The 20,136-nt window shown below is 38.1% G+C and overlaps 2 protein-coding genes across 4 annotated transcripts in view; both read right to left on the reverse strand.

Moving 5' to 3' along the window:
• Positions 1 to 2,804: 2,804 nt before the first annotated feature.
• Positions 2,805 to 6,242, reverse strand: LOC124865422 (GAS2-like protein 1). The gene is made up of 4 exons (XM_047360483.1): positions 6,109 to 6,242; positions 5,574 to 5,719; positions 5,289 to 5,403; positions 2,805 to 5,193 (listed from the first exon to the last, which is right to left on the reverse strand). Exons 1-4 carry the CDS (start codon positions 6,200 to 6,202, stop codon positions 5,168 to 5,170), a joined length of 381 nt encoding a protein of 126 aa, XP_047216439.1. The 5' UTR covers positions 6,203 to 6,242; the 3' UTR covers positions 2,805 to 5,167.
• Positions 6,243 to 7,949: 1,707 nt separating this feature from the next.
• Positions 7,950 to 20,136, reverse strand: part of macf1b (microtubule actin crosslinking factor 1b) — a 43,765-nt gene continuing 31,578 nt past the window's right edge. For 2 of the 3 annotated variants that reach the window (XM_047360480.1, XM_047360481.1), the window contains exons 14-36: positions 19,890 to 20,116; positions 19,680 to 19,802; positions 19,499 to 19,600; positions 19,277 to 19,378; positions 19,024 to 19,173; positions 17,695 to 17,850; positions 17,410 to 17,607; positions 15,732 to 15,860; positions 15,427 to 15,597; positions 15,172 to 15,327; positions 14,881 to 15,087; positions 14,652 to 14,771; positions 13,693 to 13,862; positions 13,431 to 13,590; positions 12,225 to 12,419; positions 11,279 to 11,404; positions 10,851 to 10,994; positions 9,698 to 9,886; positions 9,484 to 9,598; positions 9,184 to 9,350; positions 8,928 to 9,090; positions 8,675 to 8,829; positions 7,950 to 8,594 (exon numbers count right to left, since the gene is read on the reverse strand). In XM_047360480.1, the coding sequence (XP_047216436.1) occupies positions 8,412 to 8,594; positions 8,675 to 8,829; positions 8,928 to 9,090; positions 9,184 to 9,350; positions 9,484 to 9,598; positions 9,698 to 9,886; positions 10,851 to 10,994; positions 11,279 to 11,404; positions 12,225 to 12,419; positions 13,431 to 13,590; positions 13,693 to 13,862; positions 14,652 to 14,771; positions 14,881 to 15,087; positions 15,172 to 15,327; positions 15,427 to 15,597; positions 15,732 to 15,860; positions 17,410 to 17,607; positions 17,695 to 17,850; positions 19,024 to 19,173; positions 19,277 to 19,378; positions 19,499 to 19,600; positions 19,680 to 19,802; positions 19,890 to 20,116 (3,608 nt within the window). In that variant the 3' untranslated portion in view covers positions 7,950 to 8,411. The remainder of the gene's footprint in view (positions 8,595 to 8,674; positions 8,830 to 8,927; positions 9,091 to 9,183; positions 9,351 to 9,483; positions 9,599 to 9,697; positions 9,887 to 10,850; positions 10,995 to 11,278; positions 11,405 to 12,224; positions 12,420 to 13,430; positions 13,591 to 13,692; positions 13,863 to 14,651; positions 14,772 to 14,880; positions 15,088 to 15,171; positions 15,328 to 15,426; positions 15,598 to 15,731; positions 15,861 to 17,409; positions 17,608 to 17,694; positions 17,851 to 19,023; positions 19,174 to 19,276; positions 19,379 to 19,498; positions 19,601 to 19,679; positions 19,803 to 19,889; positions 20,117 to 20,136) is intronic. The other variant, XM_047360482.1, reaches the window with a different exon arrangement.

Consider the following 20,136-nt stretch of genomic DNA (forward strand, 5'->3'; position numbering starts at 1 on the left):
CGACATTTGCTCGGGGCCTTTGCACCCACCTCTGTGCTGGATGGTACTCCATGTCCACTTCCTGATGAAAAAGCCACTGAAACTTGGCCCAAGAAACCTAAAAACAGGTTGATGTTGCTAATGTCTAACATTATTAAGGTTACTAACAACCTTGTGCTAAGCAAAACCTAGTTGTGCACTCTTCAGTAACTATGTTTACATACACAAAATTTAATGATTGTATTCAATGAAATACATCCGAAAATACAGTTTATATGTAGTTGTTTAGGGCGTAAACATGCCTAGTGTTCTTTGTTTTTAAACTCCACATTTACATAAATTGTTAGATCATTACAACTAAAATAAATAAAAGTAAAACAAAGAAAAGAAAGTTTAAAAATATATATTGGGTTAGGGTTAGGGTAACAATTCTTTGGTCAGGTGCAAGGTCAGGTGCAAGGCTAATGTTATCTTGAGTGAATAAACATAGTTTTGAACTAAAATCATTAACACACCCCACTAACATTATAGAGCATCTTTTTGACCAGCTTATTATTTATTTTATTTTATTTTTATAGGAGGTTCAGTAAAGTATCTTCCTGTGTTTTTTTTTTTTTTTTTTTGTTCAAAATGCCAGCCTATGAAGAATGATGAGGCTCCTTTCAGTCTCTTGTCTCACCCAACAAACTAGATCATAATGTTGCATCAAGTGTTTAGTTAAAACCACCCAGCTTCTGTCACAACACCATAAACTAAATATTTGGGTCAAAAAATAAACCAGTAGTTTTTGTGTGACTCTCAGCACCTGTCCGGGCCTCTGCTGTGGCCCAGAGTCAAACTGAATATTTATACAGAATTACAATACTCTCTCCAAACTGTTTAAACAAATATATGTGTGTTTTTGGGACTGCTTGTTCTGCCTGGGTACATCTGTAAGCTTAACTTGATACGCATCAACAGGGGGAAGGCTTGAGCTGGGAATCCTCAGATAAAACTTTTCCCATGGGGATTTTAACACTGAATAAGATACATAACCGACCTGACCTTCAGCCTCCTTCTGTACTTAAAGAAACTATTAGGGTAGGAGGACACAATCCTTTAGTTTTAAAGTGATATGGTGGAGCACATATTATTGCATCTAACATGGTAGATTGAAATAGAATAACAAATGCCAGTGTTTAAAAACAAATAAGTAGGATATTTTGTGTTAAGCTTTATGTTTATACTGGAATTGTTGTTAGAGGCATAAAGCTGCAGGGTCTTTTTTAGAAACTAAAGGATTAAATGGAATGTAAAGAGAGAGGTTAAACATTTAGAAAAAATGACATGTGAACAAAGGGTCTCTCACAGAACAAATATTAATTAAAACATGTGGGAACAGCAGCATTTACACTTTCAATGTGATGATATAATCTCAACTACGACTTCAACTTTCAAAGATTGGGAGGATGACTTGAAGAAATGGATTCTGATTGCAAAAACTAGCATATTTAACTACCTTTTCAACTCCACATAGAAATACGATTAATCTAGGTAAAAATGGGGGTGTTGGTGTGCAGCAGGAGGAGCAGAGAGGAGGCGCGCTGCTGTCTGGTCTGGTAAAGCTCAGAAGTTTGCCTGAAGAAGTTACAATTTTGGCCTTTATGAGGAAGTTTTTGTATCAGCCATGGCAATAACGAGGACAAGGATTTCTTTAAAGCGCAAAAATTTGTTTTAGACTGAATGTTGAATATTCATTCTCTGCGGATTCAATTTGGTCTTCTTCCCGCTGAAGGCAGCCTGATTACGAATAGCTGCTCTCTGCTTGCTCTTTCCTGCAAATGCAGGTTCGTTTAAGTACAGTCAATAAATTTCCAAACCATACTCACCGTTGTGTATCTGAAAAACTGGTTTTATGTGTGATCAGCTGGTTTAGGATGTTATTAAATACAGTGTTCTTCATGTGTGTAAAGCTGATGTGTCCTTTTTCATATTAATGAGGTTTCAGCAATAGCAAGTCAGTGTATCATGTGCTCTGAGGAGGAGGAGTCTTTTGAACTGCTTCCTCTTTCAGGGGTTGCCACAGCAAATCAGTATAACTTGCAAACAGACTTGGCAACGTTTTTACACCCGATGCTCTTCCTGACCCAACCTGGAATCAAACCCGGGTTCCCTGTACCAAAGATGCGGACTTACCCCGCCACGCCATGAAGGGACTGTGTAGTATGTGCGTTAATTATATGAAAAGTAAAAAAATAAACGCACCTACATCAAACTGACTCTGAACTGCTTTATATTTTAAGGTTGCTAGATGATGCATGTAAATGGGTTGCCAAGAGAATAATGTTTGTAAACCTAGTATTGGCATTGCCAAGGAACTATCCTACAAGCTTCTTCTTGATGCTGTTCTTCCTCTTGATGCAGAAAAAGACTAAGAGAGGCCAGTAGTGTTTTTGCTTGAATAGATAGTATCAGTTTAACATTGCACCTCTGCATTTTCTCTTGCTGGACCAGTTTTCTTTAACTAGACATACAAACTGAGCCAAGTCCTGTTGCACCTCAGTAGAGGTGGGAGCATTCTGGGCATTTTGTATTCTCATCAGATGTGGAAGTTGGGCCAACATTCTCTCAACTAAAATACCATGTGGTGATCATATCATCAGTTTTCAGGTCAAACGTCACCCTGCTGATCTTTCACCCGAAAACATGTTCAATGAACCTCATTATCTATTCTCACTGAGCTGGAATTATTTTGCTATTATTAACTGGGTTCATCTAGTTCAACTTGGACTAACTAGCAAGGGAGTTAACTTTATTACAAAAAAACTCAGTCATATCAAACGCTGTCACAAAAACTTTTGATTTTATTACAAAAAAACTCAGTCATATCAAACGCTGTCACAAAAACTTTTGATTTTATTACAAAAAACTTGTGTCTGTACAAGTGGGTGTAAAATGATTAGTGAGTATCATCTATGTAGTCCCTCAGTTTGTAATCGGACTGGGTGCTGGATATGGAAACAGTTACAGTACAGAAAAATTAGCGTGCATAGCAGTAGGACAGAAAACTGGCTTTTTGTATTTGTATAAATGTATTCTGAACTCTAAACATGATCATCATGTAAAAACGTTTTAACCTTAAAAAGATTTGTTTGACAACTGCATAGACTAAGTAAATTGAGCAACTGTCACAAAACCTCAGGTAGATTAAGTACAAAGCAACCCATACAAATACAGGACTTCCATGGTTGATAACATGATGCAGTAATAATTGATCTATAATGAAAATTACAAACAGGCACATCACTGGACACTGTGTAGAAAATTCTAATTCACCATTTCTACCCAAACACTGAACGCTTGTCTTCTTCCAGGATCATTAGTGATCTTGGAGGGAGCTTGTTACATGTTTCCTGGACACATTTTACAGCAGTGAAGTTGTGGGAATATTTCTAAATGGACTTTAGGTAAGACAAGTAAAATGGTTTACAAACCCGGTCACCCACCTCCCATCAAACATAACTGTAAAATGTCTTCTTCATTTTAATGACAAATGCCAAATTCGATTCTGAGGAAAACAACATACATACAGCAGACACAGAAAAGTGCATATTCATAAGAACAATGTGCTAAACCAGAAACATTTTCTAGAACTTTTTGTGTTATAAAGAAACCAACAGATTTATATGCTCACAGTAATGTTATAAAGAAACCATTTTGTCCACAGGCAGAACCATTCCTGAGCAAATAATCTCTACAAATCAACAATGGCCTGCTATATTTCAGTGCACTGCTCATCACAAAATCTCCAGTGTATAATACACAAATGTATAACCACTGGAAAACATTTAAAAAGGCAGAAGACTAAATCACAACGTGGTCCTGCCAACAACATTGCCTTTATAGCATGAAAATTATTACAAAAACTTGAGGACAGCCTGATGTGGCCATCACATTAAGTGCTGTGAACAAGTATTTAACCCATACAGATTTTTTTTTTGGGGGGGGGGGGGTTCTTATTTCTCACTCTTTAATGTTTCAGATCATCAAAGAAATTCTAATATCAGACAAAGGCAACCTTAGTAAATACAAAACACTGTAAAAAGTTAAAAGAATCATAAATGAACTGATTAGATTTAATTTCACTAGCCACACTCACAGCTGATTACTATCAGACCTGTGGAATCAGTAACTCACTTAAATAAAACCTGTCTGACAGCATGAAAGGAGGCTTAAAATAGAACCCTTCATGCCGCATTGACAAGGAATTTGAGAACAAATGAGGAAGAAAGTTATTGATAACTGTCAGTCTGAAAGGAGTCATTTCTAAGGCTTTGGGACTTCGGAAAACCACAGTGGGAACTATTATCCAAAGGTATGGGCCAAAATTCCTCCAAATCAATGTAAAAGACTCATTGTCGGTTCCAGCATACTTTTGATAATAGTTGTTGCTTTCAAGGGTGGCACAACCAGGTTTAGTGTACAGTATAAATGCTTTCTCAAACTGGAACAAGTTGAGTTGGATAGCTTTTTCTCTCAATAAAATAAATCACAAATTGTAAACTGTGTTTTGTATTTACTCAGATTATTTACCATATATCTGATACAATAAATCTGATAAATTGTATGATCTGTGATGAGTTTTATGTTCTGAAATATTGTGTGAAAAAAATATCAAAAATAAGTCTGTAAGGGCCAATTAATTTTTACAGCACTGTAGTTATGGTTTTGGTATGTTTGAGTTTCTTTTTAAATATAATTATTTGTACACTCAGGAGAATCAGACAGCAAAAAACCTTCCAATGCTGTTTTTTTTTTTACTAATTTTGTCAGTTTGGCAAATCACAATCCGCTACTGTCTGCTTTTTTCCACAAGCACGAAAGACTGAAGCTGAGCAAAAGCAGCACTGAATAGACTAAGGCTCTGGCTACCATGCAGTTAATGTCCATGCAGAACTTTCTACATAATTGGGTTAATATATAAAATGCCAAGGCTTTAGCGTGGCCCCTGAATAGACTCCTCATTATCTGCATTGTCTTCATGCAAATTTCTTAGTCACAAACTATTCATCATCACTTTTTGAAATCATCCTTTTATCAGCTGGTCAGTCTGTAAGACAGCATGTCTTCTCATGTCATCTCTTGGTTGGAGTGTTTCGCTGCTCCAAGGGTCTGTTTTGGCGGAGTGCTGCAGCAGAAACAGAGGTTGTCATGTGGGCAACCTCTCTGCTTCATCTGAAAACAGAATACATAGAATTATTTCACCATGATATTTTACAAAATTAAATGAAGCAAGTCCAGAGGAAGCACGAAAAAGCAGATTTCCTGACCTGAGGGTGAGTTGTCTTCCCTTGCAGTGATAAACTGTAGCTCAGCCCCTAGAGCAGCTATAGAGCTCCTAGGACGGATGCACCGGTCACCTGAGAAACTCCGGCGGAGTAATGCCTAAAGGCAGAAATAATACACATGTCAGTAGTACTGTGGAAGTACTTGTAGTACTCAGGAACAGCTTTTTGATTTTGCATTTAGCAGTGGTTAAATGGAATCATCTACTGTACATCGACTGATGTTCCAAATCAAAGCAAGACGCTTCTAGAAATACGTTGAAAACTTGCCTTGCGTGTCATTGGGCTTGTGGGGGCAGAGGCACTACTGTAGAGGCTGAGGCTGGAGTTTGACCTGCTCACAGTCAAACCCTTAGTGGTGCTTCCTGTTGGTGACAAGTACTTCTCTTTGATCTTCAGGTTGGTTCGACCCTTGACTGTTGAGAAAGGTGAGTAATTTGACAAAATTTTCTAAAACTTGTAATTAAACAAAAAAAATTGTAAATAATACTGATTACTTAATTAACTAATTCATTAATTAAAGTTAAAATTGGTACACAGGTTGTTGTTGATGGAAGCATGGTATAAAAATCAGTTTGCTTAATGTTAAGACAAAACTCCATTAAGGAAATTTAAGGCAAAGCATTTCGTATTTAAATATTTATACTAAAGTACCGTGACAAAGCATTTCTGTATATGATCAGTCATCATTAGATCTTTTTTTGTTTCTTTTTTTTTCATGGCATATGACTGAAAAAGTCTGGATTTAATATTCAGCTTTTCTGAACTCCTCTTTTTCCTCTCCATATATATTTGTCAGACAGACCTCTACAAGGGTCATTCTTAACCAGGAACTCATCGAGAGCTGTCCAACCTCCTCCAACCCGAACCATCAGTGTGCTCCGCAGAATTCGAACCATCCGCAGCTGTTGGGAATCTCCAAACTGGGCCAAACAGACAAGGAAGGTATTGCACATACAAATTCATTGTGACACAAATTAAAGCATGGAATATATTAAGACTTATTGGTTTTTAAAGCTTACAGTGCTTTACAAAAAATGTTTTACACTTTGTCCCTTTTCAACCAAATAATTAATTGTATTTTATTAGAATAAACCAACTTTGTGTTGAGAAGTTCAAGGAAAGAATAAACAGGAGTTTGACAATCTGAAAAGTGTAAGCAGCCAGTATATTAGGCCCCATTTATTTGCGACCCTGCATCGAAAATCTATTGCAACCAACTATGTTCTGATCTGTCATCTGATCAGAATATAGAAAATATATGTTGAAAATATATGTTTGCAAGTAGTATAAATCAGTATAATATAGCTGTTCAATGAAGGCCTTAGAGATTTGTTGGAAAACAGTGAATAAACAGCATCATAAAGAACAAGAAACACACCAGACATATATATGAGATCCGTTATAAAACAATATCCCAAACCTTTGACATCTAATGTCAATTCATTGTCAGAAAATGGAAAGAGTATACTACATCTCTAAACCTGCTAAGATATGGCCATCTGCCAAAACCCACAATCCGTCCAAATATAGCATTAGCCAGAAAAGCAGCCAAGATGCCGATGTTACTGTAACTTTGAAGCATTGCTGTGCCATTTCCTTCTTAACAAGAACTAGCTCTAAATTGACTTCGGCGAGGATAAAATAAAATAAATCATGTTCATAGTTCACCAGCTAAACAGCCAGAGTTCACAACTTAACCATGAACTGTTTCTTGTTCATTTATCATTATTATGTCTGAAACTAGGTATATAAATATTTATGTAGCTTAGGATGTTAATCAGCAATTAATATACCAATTATGATATCACCTAGCATTTGTAATCTACCTTAAATCTGTTTTATTCTCTCCTTTTATCTTTGCTGTTTTATAAAGGCAGAATTCCCAAAACAGCTGCATTCATTGTAACATTTTAATGCTTTTGTCATCAGAAACCAAACTGAGTGTTACATTTTCATTTAACCACCCCATTACCATCGAGTCAGCGCAGATGGGACTTGCCAGTTGTTTTTGTTTTGCCTTTTAAAATGTTAGTGCACAGTCAAAAGCACACAGTAATACACCAACTAGCAGATATTGAAAGTTGAAGTTACCTTGGAAATCGGGGGCAGAAGCACTAACGCTGTACTTTTTCTGAGAAATCCAAAATCTAAATAAATCGAAGTGACCTGTATAGAATTTTGAGTAAGTTAAAGCACTGCAGTGTTTCTCTTTAAAAATGTTGATTCTGTTAATGCACATCAGCTAAAAAAGTTTATTCATGTAAATTAAAGACAGCATCTATGCTGTTATTTCAACTATACATCCTTCACCCATAAACAATAAAACCAGTGAAAAAAAAACCATTTAATCTCTGTTAGATTGAAGGTTAGGGAATGTGGTAAAATGCTATAGCTTTTTTTTTTTTGCATGAAATATGCAAATTTTGCACCTAAAAGATTCCATCCATTCGCCCGCCTGTGGGGTTAACAATTCAAACAGAGAGACCAAGACATCCCTCTCCCCAGTGATACCCTGCAGCTCATTCTGGGTGATCCAAGGTCAGGAGTGTATAGTCCAGCGAGTTCTGGGTCTTCCCCAGGTTGTTCTTCCAGTGGGACATGCTTAGAAAACCGCCAAGCCAGCCAGGAAGTATCTTGATCAAATACCTGAACCACCTCAACGAGCTCCTTTGATGCGAAGGAGCGACTCTACTTTGAGCTTGAACCAGATGACAGAGCTCCTAACCCTATTTGTGAGGCTGATTTTGGACACCCCACATAGGAAGCTCATTTTGGCCGTCTATCCGGATTAGCTTTACTCAAAGTTCACCTTGCGAAAATCAACATTAGCCCTGTTTCCACCAAAAGGTAAGGATTTGTTTTACCCAGGTAATAGAATCCCAGGGAATCTCGTACGTTCTTTTTCTATTACCAAGAGAGGCCACAGACCATTTATTTAAATCAGCCTAATTATGTATGGGTAGGTTGTGAAGAAAACTCAAATACGCCTTCATTCCACCAGATGGCATTACTCTTTTACTCCATTTAAAATCATTTTTTGTGTCAACTGATAAATATTAGATATAGAAAAGTTCAAGTGTTGTGAATACTTTTGCAAGTCACATTTTATAGCTGGGTAACCTTCAAACTTGACATTTTTTGGAGAACATGTTTTAAAGGTTTGGATTGATCTAAGAGACTTGTAATAAATTTGTGTCTACAAAAAGGACTCACCCTGTATCTGTTGGCACTTATTTGCTCCACCTGGAATCTCTTGGGGCAGTTACACTGTGATACCTGTCGACTCACCTATGGAGAAAGAAAAATCCATGTTAGTGACAACGAATACAGAGCTGAAGTTGAAGTGACCATGGACCTTCTTCCTTTACCTCTTCATTAATTTGATCTGCATCCAGTGCTTTCCTATAGGGGTCTCTGCTAGGATGGAGAGCACTCACAAACCCATAGTAGTCAATGAATCCGTCATTGTTCAAGTCGAAAATGTTTGCCACTGCAGTCATCTCCAGAGAGTTGGTTGGAAATTCTAAGATGAAGAAGTCAGAATCAAAGGAAATGTGTACCATTTATAATCATTGCTGAAGTCACCAATTCCAAGTTTAGCAGAATAAATACTGGTATTACTTGAGGCAAGGACATAATCAATGAACTCCTTCCGGCTGATCCGCCCATCCTGGTCCCGGTCAATGCTACGGAACACATCTAAGATCCGTGACTTCAGATGACTAATCCACTGTATGTAACGCTTTCGCCAGATATTGAAGTCAAAGTTAGCAAATTCCTCCATCTACAGAGATAAGCAAAGCATGACAACCTTGACACAAAGTAATCCCAAGAACAGAGGTGCTATAGTGGTACTCAAGCAAACAAAAAAAACAACCTCTCTGAGCATCAGCTGGTGTTGTTCCAAGCGATTCCTTCTCGCTACAGCCATGTGCCAAAGTTTCTGCCACTGACTGACCAGCTGAATGAGCTGTGGGGTCTGAGGGTCAAGGTGCTCTAAGGGGACCGGTATGACAGGTGGCAGCTTCATAGTGCTCCTCCTCTCTGGATAGTGAAACAGCCATATGAGAGTCCAGGTATAGGGCCATTGCAATTCACATCTCAGTGACACATCCTTAGTTGCCTTTGATGTTTATATGTGTTCACTGATTGAATGTAAAATTTTGAGATCTCTTACTTGCAAGTTGCCGCCTGATGGGGGAACCTTGATGTTTGGGAATGCTCTTGTGTTTGCAGGATTTTGTGGCATGTTCAATCTCTGGTATTTTTTTCTTCATTTCCTCCATGAATACCTAAAGAGAGCAAATGGAAAGATCATTGCCTAGCAACATAAGAATATTGTAACGCAGTGCCCAGTGAATTTGTGTCTTCTGCAGAGTGTAGGTTTGTACCATGTGCTGCTCAATAAATTCTTGGTTCTGCTCTGTTGTCTCAGATACAGGCTCTTCCTCTCTGAGGACGAGAGACTCCTCTGCTGATGAGATCCAGTCTAAAAGTCTCTGAACTTCTTCTTTTTCTGCTTCCAGTGCTGCTAAGCTGACATGAATCCTCTGACCCTGCTGCTTGGCCCATGTCTGAACCTGGGTCCGAAAACAGGTAGCAAGATCTCTGAAAGATTGACTTTTTTTTTCTTTTTTTTTACAGTTAATGGTCATTGGATCATTAATTGTCTACTGTGACGACTCCTGTCTTTGCCTGCCTTAATATTTTACATTCTGTCTCTCAGGTAAAGTGGGAGTGGTTTGGAGACTGCTGACAAGAACCACCTGGCCCCAATGTTCCCAATGTGTATTTAAACCAGTTTACTTCTCATTCTGTGGCTGTCCTTGCTCTCTCCATATAAGGCAGTCCAGGTATTTGATTTACTTTTGACTTGCTTTGTTTTTGTCTTGCCGCTCTTTTCTTTTCCATAAAAATCCACCCCCAACAGAACTGATTTACTGATACTCACTCCCTATACTTTAATTATTATAGGCTAATGTTTCTTTTGTCTCAGCTTAAGTTTATTTAAGCCTTCCTGTTTCATGGGATACCAGGAAGGCTGAATGAATAAAGGAAAGTTGTTCTATTTTATGCTTTCGAACTTTCAACGTCTATTTTGGAACACAGCAGATTTGAAAATGTTGGCAGGCTTTGGAAACCTTAGAGTGAAGGTAGGAATCTACGTTCTTGTGAAATACTAACAGTGACTTTTAGTGATGCTAATTGCTAATATAAAATCCTAAAGACATCTCAAAATGGCAACTCTCTTGGTACTTTGTTTTAAAGTATTAGTAAAATCCGGTTTTACTTTTTCACAGTGATTGTTCTTTCTCATTAACCCTGCTCTGAATAAAAAAAATTATTATGACTGCTTATGGCTACAATATATTGTCAATGCTCTCCTTACATCATTTTATTATAGTTCTTAAAAAGAAAACCGGTAACCTGAGGTCAAAGCTTTACAAAAACCAGAGATTGGAATTTGGGCACAAATCTCTCATCAGTGCATCTGTAGTATTTTTTTTTTTTTTCTTTGCTTTATTATGGCAGAACGACACTCACCTCATCATAGCGAGTCTTAGTGACACTGATCCAAGATTTGAGGGTTATTATGGAGTCTGGGTGACAGGAGGCCAGTATCACCTCACCCAAATTCTGGATGTTTACCAGTTCCACCGCTTGAGAATGCAAGGAATGTAGTGACTCCTGTGGGGAGCAGAGAACTGATGTATTTAACAATTATTTTGGAAACAAAAGCTTTTATGCTGAAATGTCTAAAACAAACAGCAATTTGTTATTCTCACTCATGACAAAATGCTTGATGTTCAGAAAAGTCCCCTCTGACCAATTTTCATACACCACCTGGTTTCATTGTCCTTGAGCTTATCAATGGTTGCTTATTCAGCAGCAGACTCTCTGACTTCCAAAGAAGCAGATAAAATGGAAAAATCATTTTTTACTTGGATGGTAAGGTATCTTATTATACTGACCTTGTGTTGTTTCTGGAAGATAAGCAAACTATCCTCCTCCTCTGGTATGACCCCGTATTTCAGGATCCTCTCCGCTTCTGTGAGCCTCTCCATGAAAGAGTGAACAAGACCGTCAAACTTCTCAGCCTTAGGAGAAAAAACATACATTTAGGAGAGTGAGATTTTCATATGGAAATCCTAAGGCACATTTATTCCTCTCGCAATTATAAGACATCTTTATCACTTTGCAAAAATGTTCATGCCACTTGAACTTTATTTGTTTTTTGTCCTGTTATAACCACAAACTTCAGTGTATTTTATTTTGATGTTGTTATGTGGCAAACTAATACAATAGGAATAATTTAAGTGGAAGGAACTTATACATGGTCTTAGTTTTTTTTAAACACAAAAACTGAACAATGTGGCTAACATTTGCATTTATCCCCGCTGAGACAACACTCTGAAGAACCACCTTTCACTAAAATTACAGCTCCGAGTCTTTTGGGGTGTGTCACTAGCTTCATACACCCAGTGACTGAAACTGTTGCCCGTTTTCATTGTAAAGCTAATTAAGCTCGGTTACACTGGATCAACACTGTCTTTGAACATCAATGTTCAAGTCTTGCCAGAGATTCCCCAAGATTTAAGTTTGGAATTTGATTGAGCGATTCTAAAACAAAAATATGAGTCACTATCCTGCTGGAGGTGAACCTCTGTCTTTTGTTGCCTCTAACAGGTTTTCTTCCATGATTATTGGAAATATTTAGCAACCATCTATCTTCCTTTCACAAAATGTGTAAGAGTTGAAGGAATTCTTTAAAAAAGTTAAAGAAGAATTTTCACTTCCAAACATAATTTTTAAATAAATTTTCATAAGTTAGTTAATTTTTCACATAATACAAATTACAATTTGAGATAAAATCTGAAATACTACCAATACCAAAGAGCACACACAGAGCAGTGGTACCTGCTGAAGAGCAGCTTCCAGCCTGTCCTGTTTGCTCACTGACAGTTTGCACACAGCCTCCCAGCGGCCCTCCAGTTCCTCCATCTGCTCCTGCAGCCAGTGAGCGTCTGCCGTGCTGCTCCTGGTCAGGTCCCTCACAGAGCGCTTCAGGGTCCTTATGCATCCGGCTCGTTTTCCCAACTCCTTCTGGAAAGTCTTAGAAAAATAAACAGCACCCTCCAACTTAAGTTTCCAGAAGACCGGGTTGGTGAAGATCAGTCAGTATCAATTAATGCATGGTAAATAGTTGTTATGTGAGCAAATAAGAGCACTCATTTCAATTCAGTCCAATTCAGTTTTATTTATAGAGTGCCAATTCAAAACACATGGCGTCTCAAGGCACTTCACAATGAGTTTGGAATGGTATGGAGTTGTTGGTGAGGTTAGATTAAACTACTGAGTTTTGAGTTTGGCCATTTTAGAATGGGCTATGTGTAGGGGTACTAAGTAAAATAATACACTGATAAAGTGTGTCCATCTAGAGCCCACTGGTGGCCATTGTTATATTAAAAACCACAAGGATAGGGGATACCTCTCTCTGTCAGACTGATTATAACCATTGGAAAAGAGAAGGGGTCATACAGGTAGCAGAAATGGAGGGGGTGTTTGCACCTCAACCATAACTGAGCTGGTTTAGGCTAAACCTGACTGCCCCTTACTCCATCCAACAGGGAGGGAGGAAGACAGAGGTAAAAATAATTGGAGTGTTGTTTCGTGTTGCATTGTGTGAAAGGTGGGTAACTTTAAAATGGGCTAAGTCAATTCAATCGAATCATATAGATTTCAAGTCAGGTACATACATTCCAATTAATCCTAACCATTGAACAGTGCAGTCAGATTCAGTTATTTATTCAAATTGGTTAAAACGTTTTTCTATCTAAAGAAACCCAGCAGATTGCATCCAGTCAGTGACTTGCAGCAGTCACTCCCGGATGAGCATGTAGAGACAGTGGACAGTCACTGGCGTTGACTTTGCAGCAATACCTCATACTGAGCATGCATGTAGCAATATTTCGAGAGATGCACTGTAGCAATAACACAAAATAAAATCTAATTGATTTTAACTTAAATTTTAATTGTCGGCTCACATGAACAATCTAAAAAACTGTTCTTCAAGTTCTACCAAAAATATTAGCACAAGTGTCCTCTAAATGATGAAAGAAGTACCTTATGTTTGTCTATGAGGTTGGTGACCATGTCTTTGTCTCCACCAACAGGAACATCCTCGGCTAGGTGGGGCTCTGCTCTGTACAACCAGTCATTGAGTGCGTGCAAAGCATCAGTGAACCTTCCTGAGAACAGCAGTGCTTCCTCCAGCTTATGTTGTCTTAAAGACAAAAATCATGCAAACAACAATAGTGGTATGCTTTTTAACCAGGCTTAGCTCATCAGCAGGTAGAAATATGCTTTTATCCTATTTCAGTTGTACCTCTCAATGGACTTGCCACTTATGGTGTCCCATGTGTCTTTAAGTTCAGCCAGTAGGTTTTCCAGATGCTGCCTGTCATGGTTGCCTTGAGCTCTTTCATGGAGACTGCGGCCGCTCTTCAGCGTTGCGTCATATATGGGCCTTTTCGATCTTAGCAGTTTCTGAAACTCCTGATTAAAGAAGGAAAAGGTAATAAATGATCAAACATGTTCACAGTAAGTGTATGTTTAAAAATACAACTATTTTCTTTTGCTCGTATTTAGACAAGGAGCGGTCACCGGTATCAAGGAAAACAGTAGCAGTTCCGAATTAAATAATTTTTAATGAGATGCCAGAGAAGGTTCCAGAGTGAGCAAACCTTCCTCCAGCTGTATGGACCAATAAGTACACAACACTGCCACCCCCTCAGCTGTTGTTGTGCACAAAGGGCCAGAAAGCCGAAAAGGCTACTAACCTTTTCCACTGCTTGCAAAAAAGGGATACTGAGCCCTTTGGAAATATTTATGCCTGTGGAAAACATGGACAATCATGGTGTGGAAACTTAGGGAACCCCACCCCTAACTTTAAAGGTAACAGTGTTTGGCAAGCTGTTGACAAGCAGACTGCATGATTAAAATGTAGCCTGATTAATAACCCAGGAAATGTCAACTTTTTAGGGTCCCATTGTTATATTATAAATAGAATAAATAGAATCGCAAAAAGGTGCAATATTCTGTTTAATTACAACCTTTGGCTGGTGTTTGTTCTCCATTTTTATTATTTGAGATATAACTTTTAGTTATTCAATATTTTCTTTTATTAGCAGTAAGATGAATAGATGTTTTTTTTTGGTTTGAAATAAAATTATTATGATCTTGTTTGAAATTTTTGTCGTGAAACTTTGTGTTTAATTTTTACTCAAGGTTGTCATAGATGGGGAACTTTATTCCAGCCCGAGTCCACTTCAATAGTAATTGCACCTTCTGTTCTACGAGTTGCTGCTTTATCTCCTCATGGGATGATCCAATCTCCTTATGTGTATCCAATGTTTGTTCAACCTCTGTCATCCAGTCCACAAGGAGGCGCCAAGATTCAATAAACTGAAAAAGGAAAAACAAAGGTGGAATGTATATTAATCTTTTTGTTAAGTGTCTCATTTTAGGTTTTTGTGTTGTTTGTGATGGTGAAACTTATCTTATCATCTTGTACCTGTTTAACGTGCTTTTTAACATCTTCCAGCATCCTGCCTCTCTCTGATGTTTGCTGCAGGAGCTTCTTGTATCGATCCTGAACTGTTATTATTAAGTTATGAATAACATCACAGTCTTCCTTCCTGCTCAGCTCTGTTAGCCTACAACCTGTACTCTCCACTGAGGTCTTCTTCTCACTGTAGCCATTTAACTCATTCAACAGGATCTGTGCCAAAATATACATGTTTCTTTTTAGCTAAAAATGGAAAAGAAAAGCAGAACTATAAGTTGAATTATTTAATAAAATCACCTTATGCTCTTGCAGCTGATTGGAAACTGTATCCAGAACAAAACTTGGAGCAGGAAGACCCTTAATAGACTCTTCACACTCGCTCATCTTTGTTAAAAGTTCTTGGACACTGCTGTGAAACTCTTTGGCCAGACTCAAACCCTCTGTAAGCTTAGCCTGCACACAAAGAATTTCTCCACAATCAAACACTTATATTCCTGATAAATTGTATGCTTTAAAAATAGATTTCCTTGACGTAACATGTAGATGAATTACTTTCCGCTCCTGGACTTTGCTGTAAACAGATGACCACTTTTGCTCAAGTATAGATAAGCTGTGCTCAGTGTTCGACCCCTGCACAAGGTCTCCTCGCTCCAGCATCCCATGAATGGCATTCCTCACATTTGTGTAGGCTTGAACTTTAGACTCCATCTCATTACACAACTCCTGTTAATGAGAATACAATTCAACAAGTCAAGAAAAAAAAAAACTTATTTAAAAACAAATCAAAGCTTTAATAGCAATATTTGTTTTTGTAATTTTCACTGGATTTAAAAAATAAATAAATAAATTAGCATTACCAAATGTGCATTAAGCCTTTCAATTGTAGGATCTGGCATGCCCCAGGTAGTTTTAGAAGAGGACAGCCTGAGGTCTGTGTTTTCCAGCCACTGTATAAGATCCTGAATCTCCATGGTAACATCTTGCACCTGTAATAAAACAAGATATACTTTAAATAAGGACATTAAATGGATTAGCAATAGCAAAACTGTAAATACAGGTGCACCTAATAAATGTTAAATCAAAAAGTTTATTTTCGTAACTCCATTCAAAAAGTTAAAATTCTAAAGATTAGTTGCACACATTTTGATGTTGTACAACTGTTGAAAACCTAAAATGCAGTTTCTGTGAAAATTTGATTATTACATAAGACCAATAATAATATCAATGTGATGTACAGTATATGCAATCAATACTTGATATGGGCGTTTTTGCACGATTTACTGCATCAATTCAGCCTGACATGGAAGTGATCAGCCTACGGTTTTGATGAGATTAATTTAATAGCAGCATTTAGCTCGTCACTTTTTCCCCTCTTTTTTTCTCATTATAATACTCCATAGTTCCTGTATGGGGTTTAGGTCAGGACAGTTTGCAGGTCAGTCAAGCACAGTGATTCCCATGGTCATTAAAGGAGGTATCACTACTTTTGGCAATTTAGACTGGTGCCAAGTCCTGCTCGAAAATTAAATCTGGAGTGCTAAGCACAAAGTGCTGTAAAACGTCCTGCTAAAGGACTGTGCTAACTTTGGACTTGATAAAACACAGTAAAACAACTCCAGCAGATTACACGATTCCAAAATCATCACTGACTATACGAAAAGTCACATAGGACTTCAAGAAACCTGGATTATGTGCCTGCCCACTCTTTCTCCAGACTCTGGGACCTTGATTTCGAACTGTAATGCAAAAGTTACTTTCATCTAAAAAGAGGACTTGGGGACTACTGAGCAACCCAAAAAGAATGCTTCTTTACTCAAATAAGATGCTTCTGTTTTCTTGCCTTTAATACATGTAATGCGACTCATATCCTGGATATATCTGTGTATGGTGCCTCTTAAAGCACCGACTCCAGTTGCTGTCCACAATTTGTCAATTGTAAATGGACAGAATTTATATAGCACTTTTCAAGTCTTACCTATCAATCGCAGTCACTACGCACACAGTCATACATCAGGGCACACTGACATGTGACAGGAAGAAGCTGGAATCACACCCACAATATTTCAGGTGCAAGACAACTACTCTACCTACTGAGCCAATGATGCAAATTCTTCCTCAAACTCTTGGTTGAGGTTTGTTTCACAATCCACTGTGGCATTTGTACAGTTTTCTAGCAGTGTTTATTCGTTCCACTCAACTTCCATACACTCTAGGAGTGGGCTTCTGTGGCTTACCTTATCAGTGGGTGCCAGTGAGGGTCTTCCCCATGTCTGTGAAGGGCCATGACGTGGCCATGATTTTGATTGAAACATCTTTTTTATTGGTCTTATGTAATATTCTAATTATTATTTTATTATTATAAATGTTTCCATTGGCTGTAAGCAATAATTATGAAAATAATAAATGCTTGAATATATATCACAATTTGAAATTAGTGCTCTTATTGTCTCCCCCAGTGAAACAATGCTTCACTACTAAATGCTGTATGACTGACAATGGCCACCAGAGTGCTACACTGTTGTTACTTCTCTTCACCTGACTTAGTCTGTTCTCTAATTCCAGCTGCCTGTGTTCAGTCTCGCAGCGGACAAACTCCCAACTTTCATTCACTTGCTCCAACTGAGACTGCAGACCATGTGTGCTGTCCCCAGACCCAGCCTCCAGCAGCTTCCTGCCAGCCTGGTTGAGAGACTCAATAGTGCGAACATGAGACATGACATCATTGCGCAACACCTTTGAGTGGAAAAAAAGAAGGGCAAAAAATATGAGATACTTAATTTTAAGACATTGCCTTGTCAATTTCAGAAATCCATTACAAACCTTGTGCTTAGCTAGCTCTATTTCACAGGTCTGCAGGTCCATGCTGATCGGCTGGTTGCCATGCAGTTGTTCAGCGGTTCTGGAAAGCCATGTGTGGAGCTCATCCAGTGTGTTTTGGAACTGACCCAGACCCAGCAAAGCGCACTCTAACTGATGCTGAAAATTTTACATGGATGGAATATTTTCATTTGATTAGTGTTGTTGATTATTGTGACAAACATACACTCACAAGGTAGATTAAATTCTACTTGTTTTTAAGGGGTTGGAGCCCTTTTTGCCTTCTTAACTACCTTAGTGCTTTATGGCATGGATTCAACAAGGTGTCAAATTGCTAAGAGATTTTGGTTCATATTACCATTTCGCATCTTGCAGTTGTTGCAGATTTGTTAGCATATCTCCTGCTATCCCCAGGGTACTCTATTGGATTATTTGTTGACAGAGGAGGCCACTGAAGTACAATAAGCTCATGTTCGTGTTCTAGAAACCTGTTTGAGATGATTTGGTCTTTGTAACATGACGCGTTATCATCCTGTAGGTAGCCATCAGAAGATAAGCACATTATGGCCATACAGGGTGGACATTGTATACCAATACTCAAATTATTGTGTTTAAACAGTGCTGAAATGATACTTTATGCGTTCGTGGACATTGCGCGAAATTCGGACCCTAAATTCTGAATGTTAGAGCTGAAATCAAGACTCAGTGAATCAGGCATCATTTTTTCAATCTGTTATTGTCCAATTTTAGTGATCCTGTGCAAACTGAAGCCTCAGTTTGAGGTTTTTAACTGATAGGAGTGGTCGTCTGCTGCTGTCACCAATCTGCTTCAAGGGCTGATGTATTGTGCATTCAGAAATGGTAGTCTGCAAACCTTGGTTGTAATCTAAGTAAACTGTATTCATACAGCACCATTCACAGGTAAAAAACACAAAGCGCTTTACAATAGAAATAACATAAAAATAAAAACACAAGAGATGACATAAACAAGCCATTTTAAAATTTGAACTGTCACTCACTTATGACCCTTATGTGTAACCTTAAACTAAATAACCTGATACTTGGTTTCAATAACAGCAAGTTGTCTTCTCTATGTGTTGATGCCTAAATGCATTAAGTTACTGCCATGTGATTGACTCAGTCACTATTTGTCTTAACCAGCAACTGAACATGTTCACCTAATAAAGTTGATCAAGGGTGTATGAGTATTACCTAAAAGTCAGCCATTGGTTGAAAAATTCAATTACTTGAAAACAAAACAGATAATACTCTATTTTAACCAAAAATTAAAGTGAATTTCTGGAATGGGCATTTCCATTTCATGGGCATTACCTGTCTGTTCACAGTCTCAGACTCGAGGCTATCCCATCGCTGTCTAAAGTCGGACAGAGGAGACAATGAGCCTGGAGACAACCGGCACACAAAGCGATGGTTCAGACTTTCAATCTCAATCTTCTTCTGGTACAGTTCTCGCTTGAATTCCTGGGGCAATTAAAGAATAAATATGGGAATATCATTGAGTTATTTTAACCAGAACTTAGTTCATTAGCCTCATATAAGATAGTGTTTTTGTGTATGAACTCACCTTAAGATCACATAGCTGCTCTTTGATGGCTTCCAGGTCAGTTCCTACAATAAACTCCTCTGTAGATCTCAACTCAGCTGACTTTAACCACTCAAACAGGCCCTGTTCATAATATCCATTTGGAATAATATTATTTTAAAGTTTCATTTGTTTTCCCATTTGTACTTAAAATGGACATTCTTATATTAAAAAGTATTGTACGTGTTGAATTCCAACACGGACCTGCATGGTATCTTGATAATGAAGCGCCATCTGCAGGGAGTCCTCTAGTTTCTTGTGACAGTCGGTCCAAAGTTTGCCTAAGTTGTTCCATGTGCTATAGAGCTTTAAGGCAACAGAAATAAAAGCTTTCATTTAACTCTGCATCTGGATTAGAAAATGATTCTATTGAGTAAAAACTTACTTCATCCATGCTCTTTGTGATGTCTGGTTTGTCTGTATCTCCACATGCTGACATCAGGTCCATTCCCAGAACACCAAGAATGTCCAGGTCTCCTTGCAAGCTGTCTATATCCTCCCTAAGTGACTAAAAGTTGAGAAAATCTAAATGATACATTGGATTTTCTAACAGTGAGTCATTTAGACGTGATTATTTAAGTCCTTCTAGACACACCTGCATGCTCTCAAGGCTTTGGCGGATTGTTTCAGAATCTGTTAGACATGCATTAAGATCCAAAATGGCCTGCTGAGCATCATTAAGGGCACTTGTCATTTCGCTGACATCACTCCAATACTTCAAGGCAAGATCCAGAAGCTTCAGCAACCAGCTCTCCCTCTCCTGAGCCCGTTTATGAGTCTCATCCCACATCTGGGACAGGGTGGACACTTGACTCTGAATCGCTAACAACACAGATATTGCA

The sequence above is a fragment of the Girardinichthys multiradiatus genome, chromosome 3 (assembly GCF_021462225.1).
Source record: "Girardinichthys multiradiatus isolate DD_20200921_A chromosome 3, DD_fGirMul_XY1, whole genome shotgun sequence".
NCBI lineage: Eukaryota > Metazoa > Chordata > Actinopteri > Cyprinodontiformes > Goodeidae > Girardinichthys > Girardinichthys multiradiatus.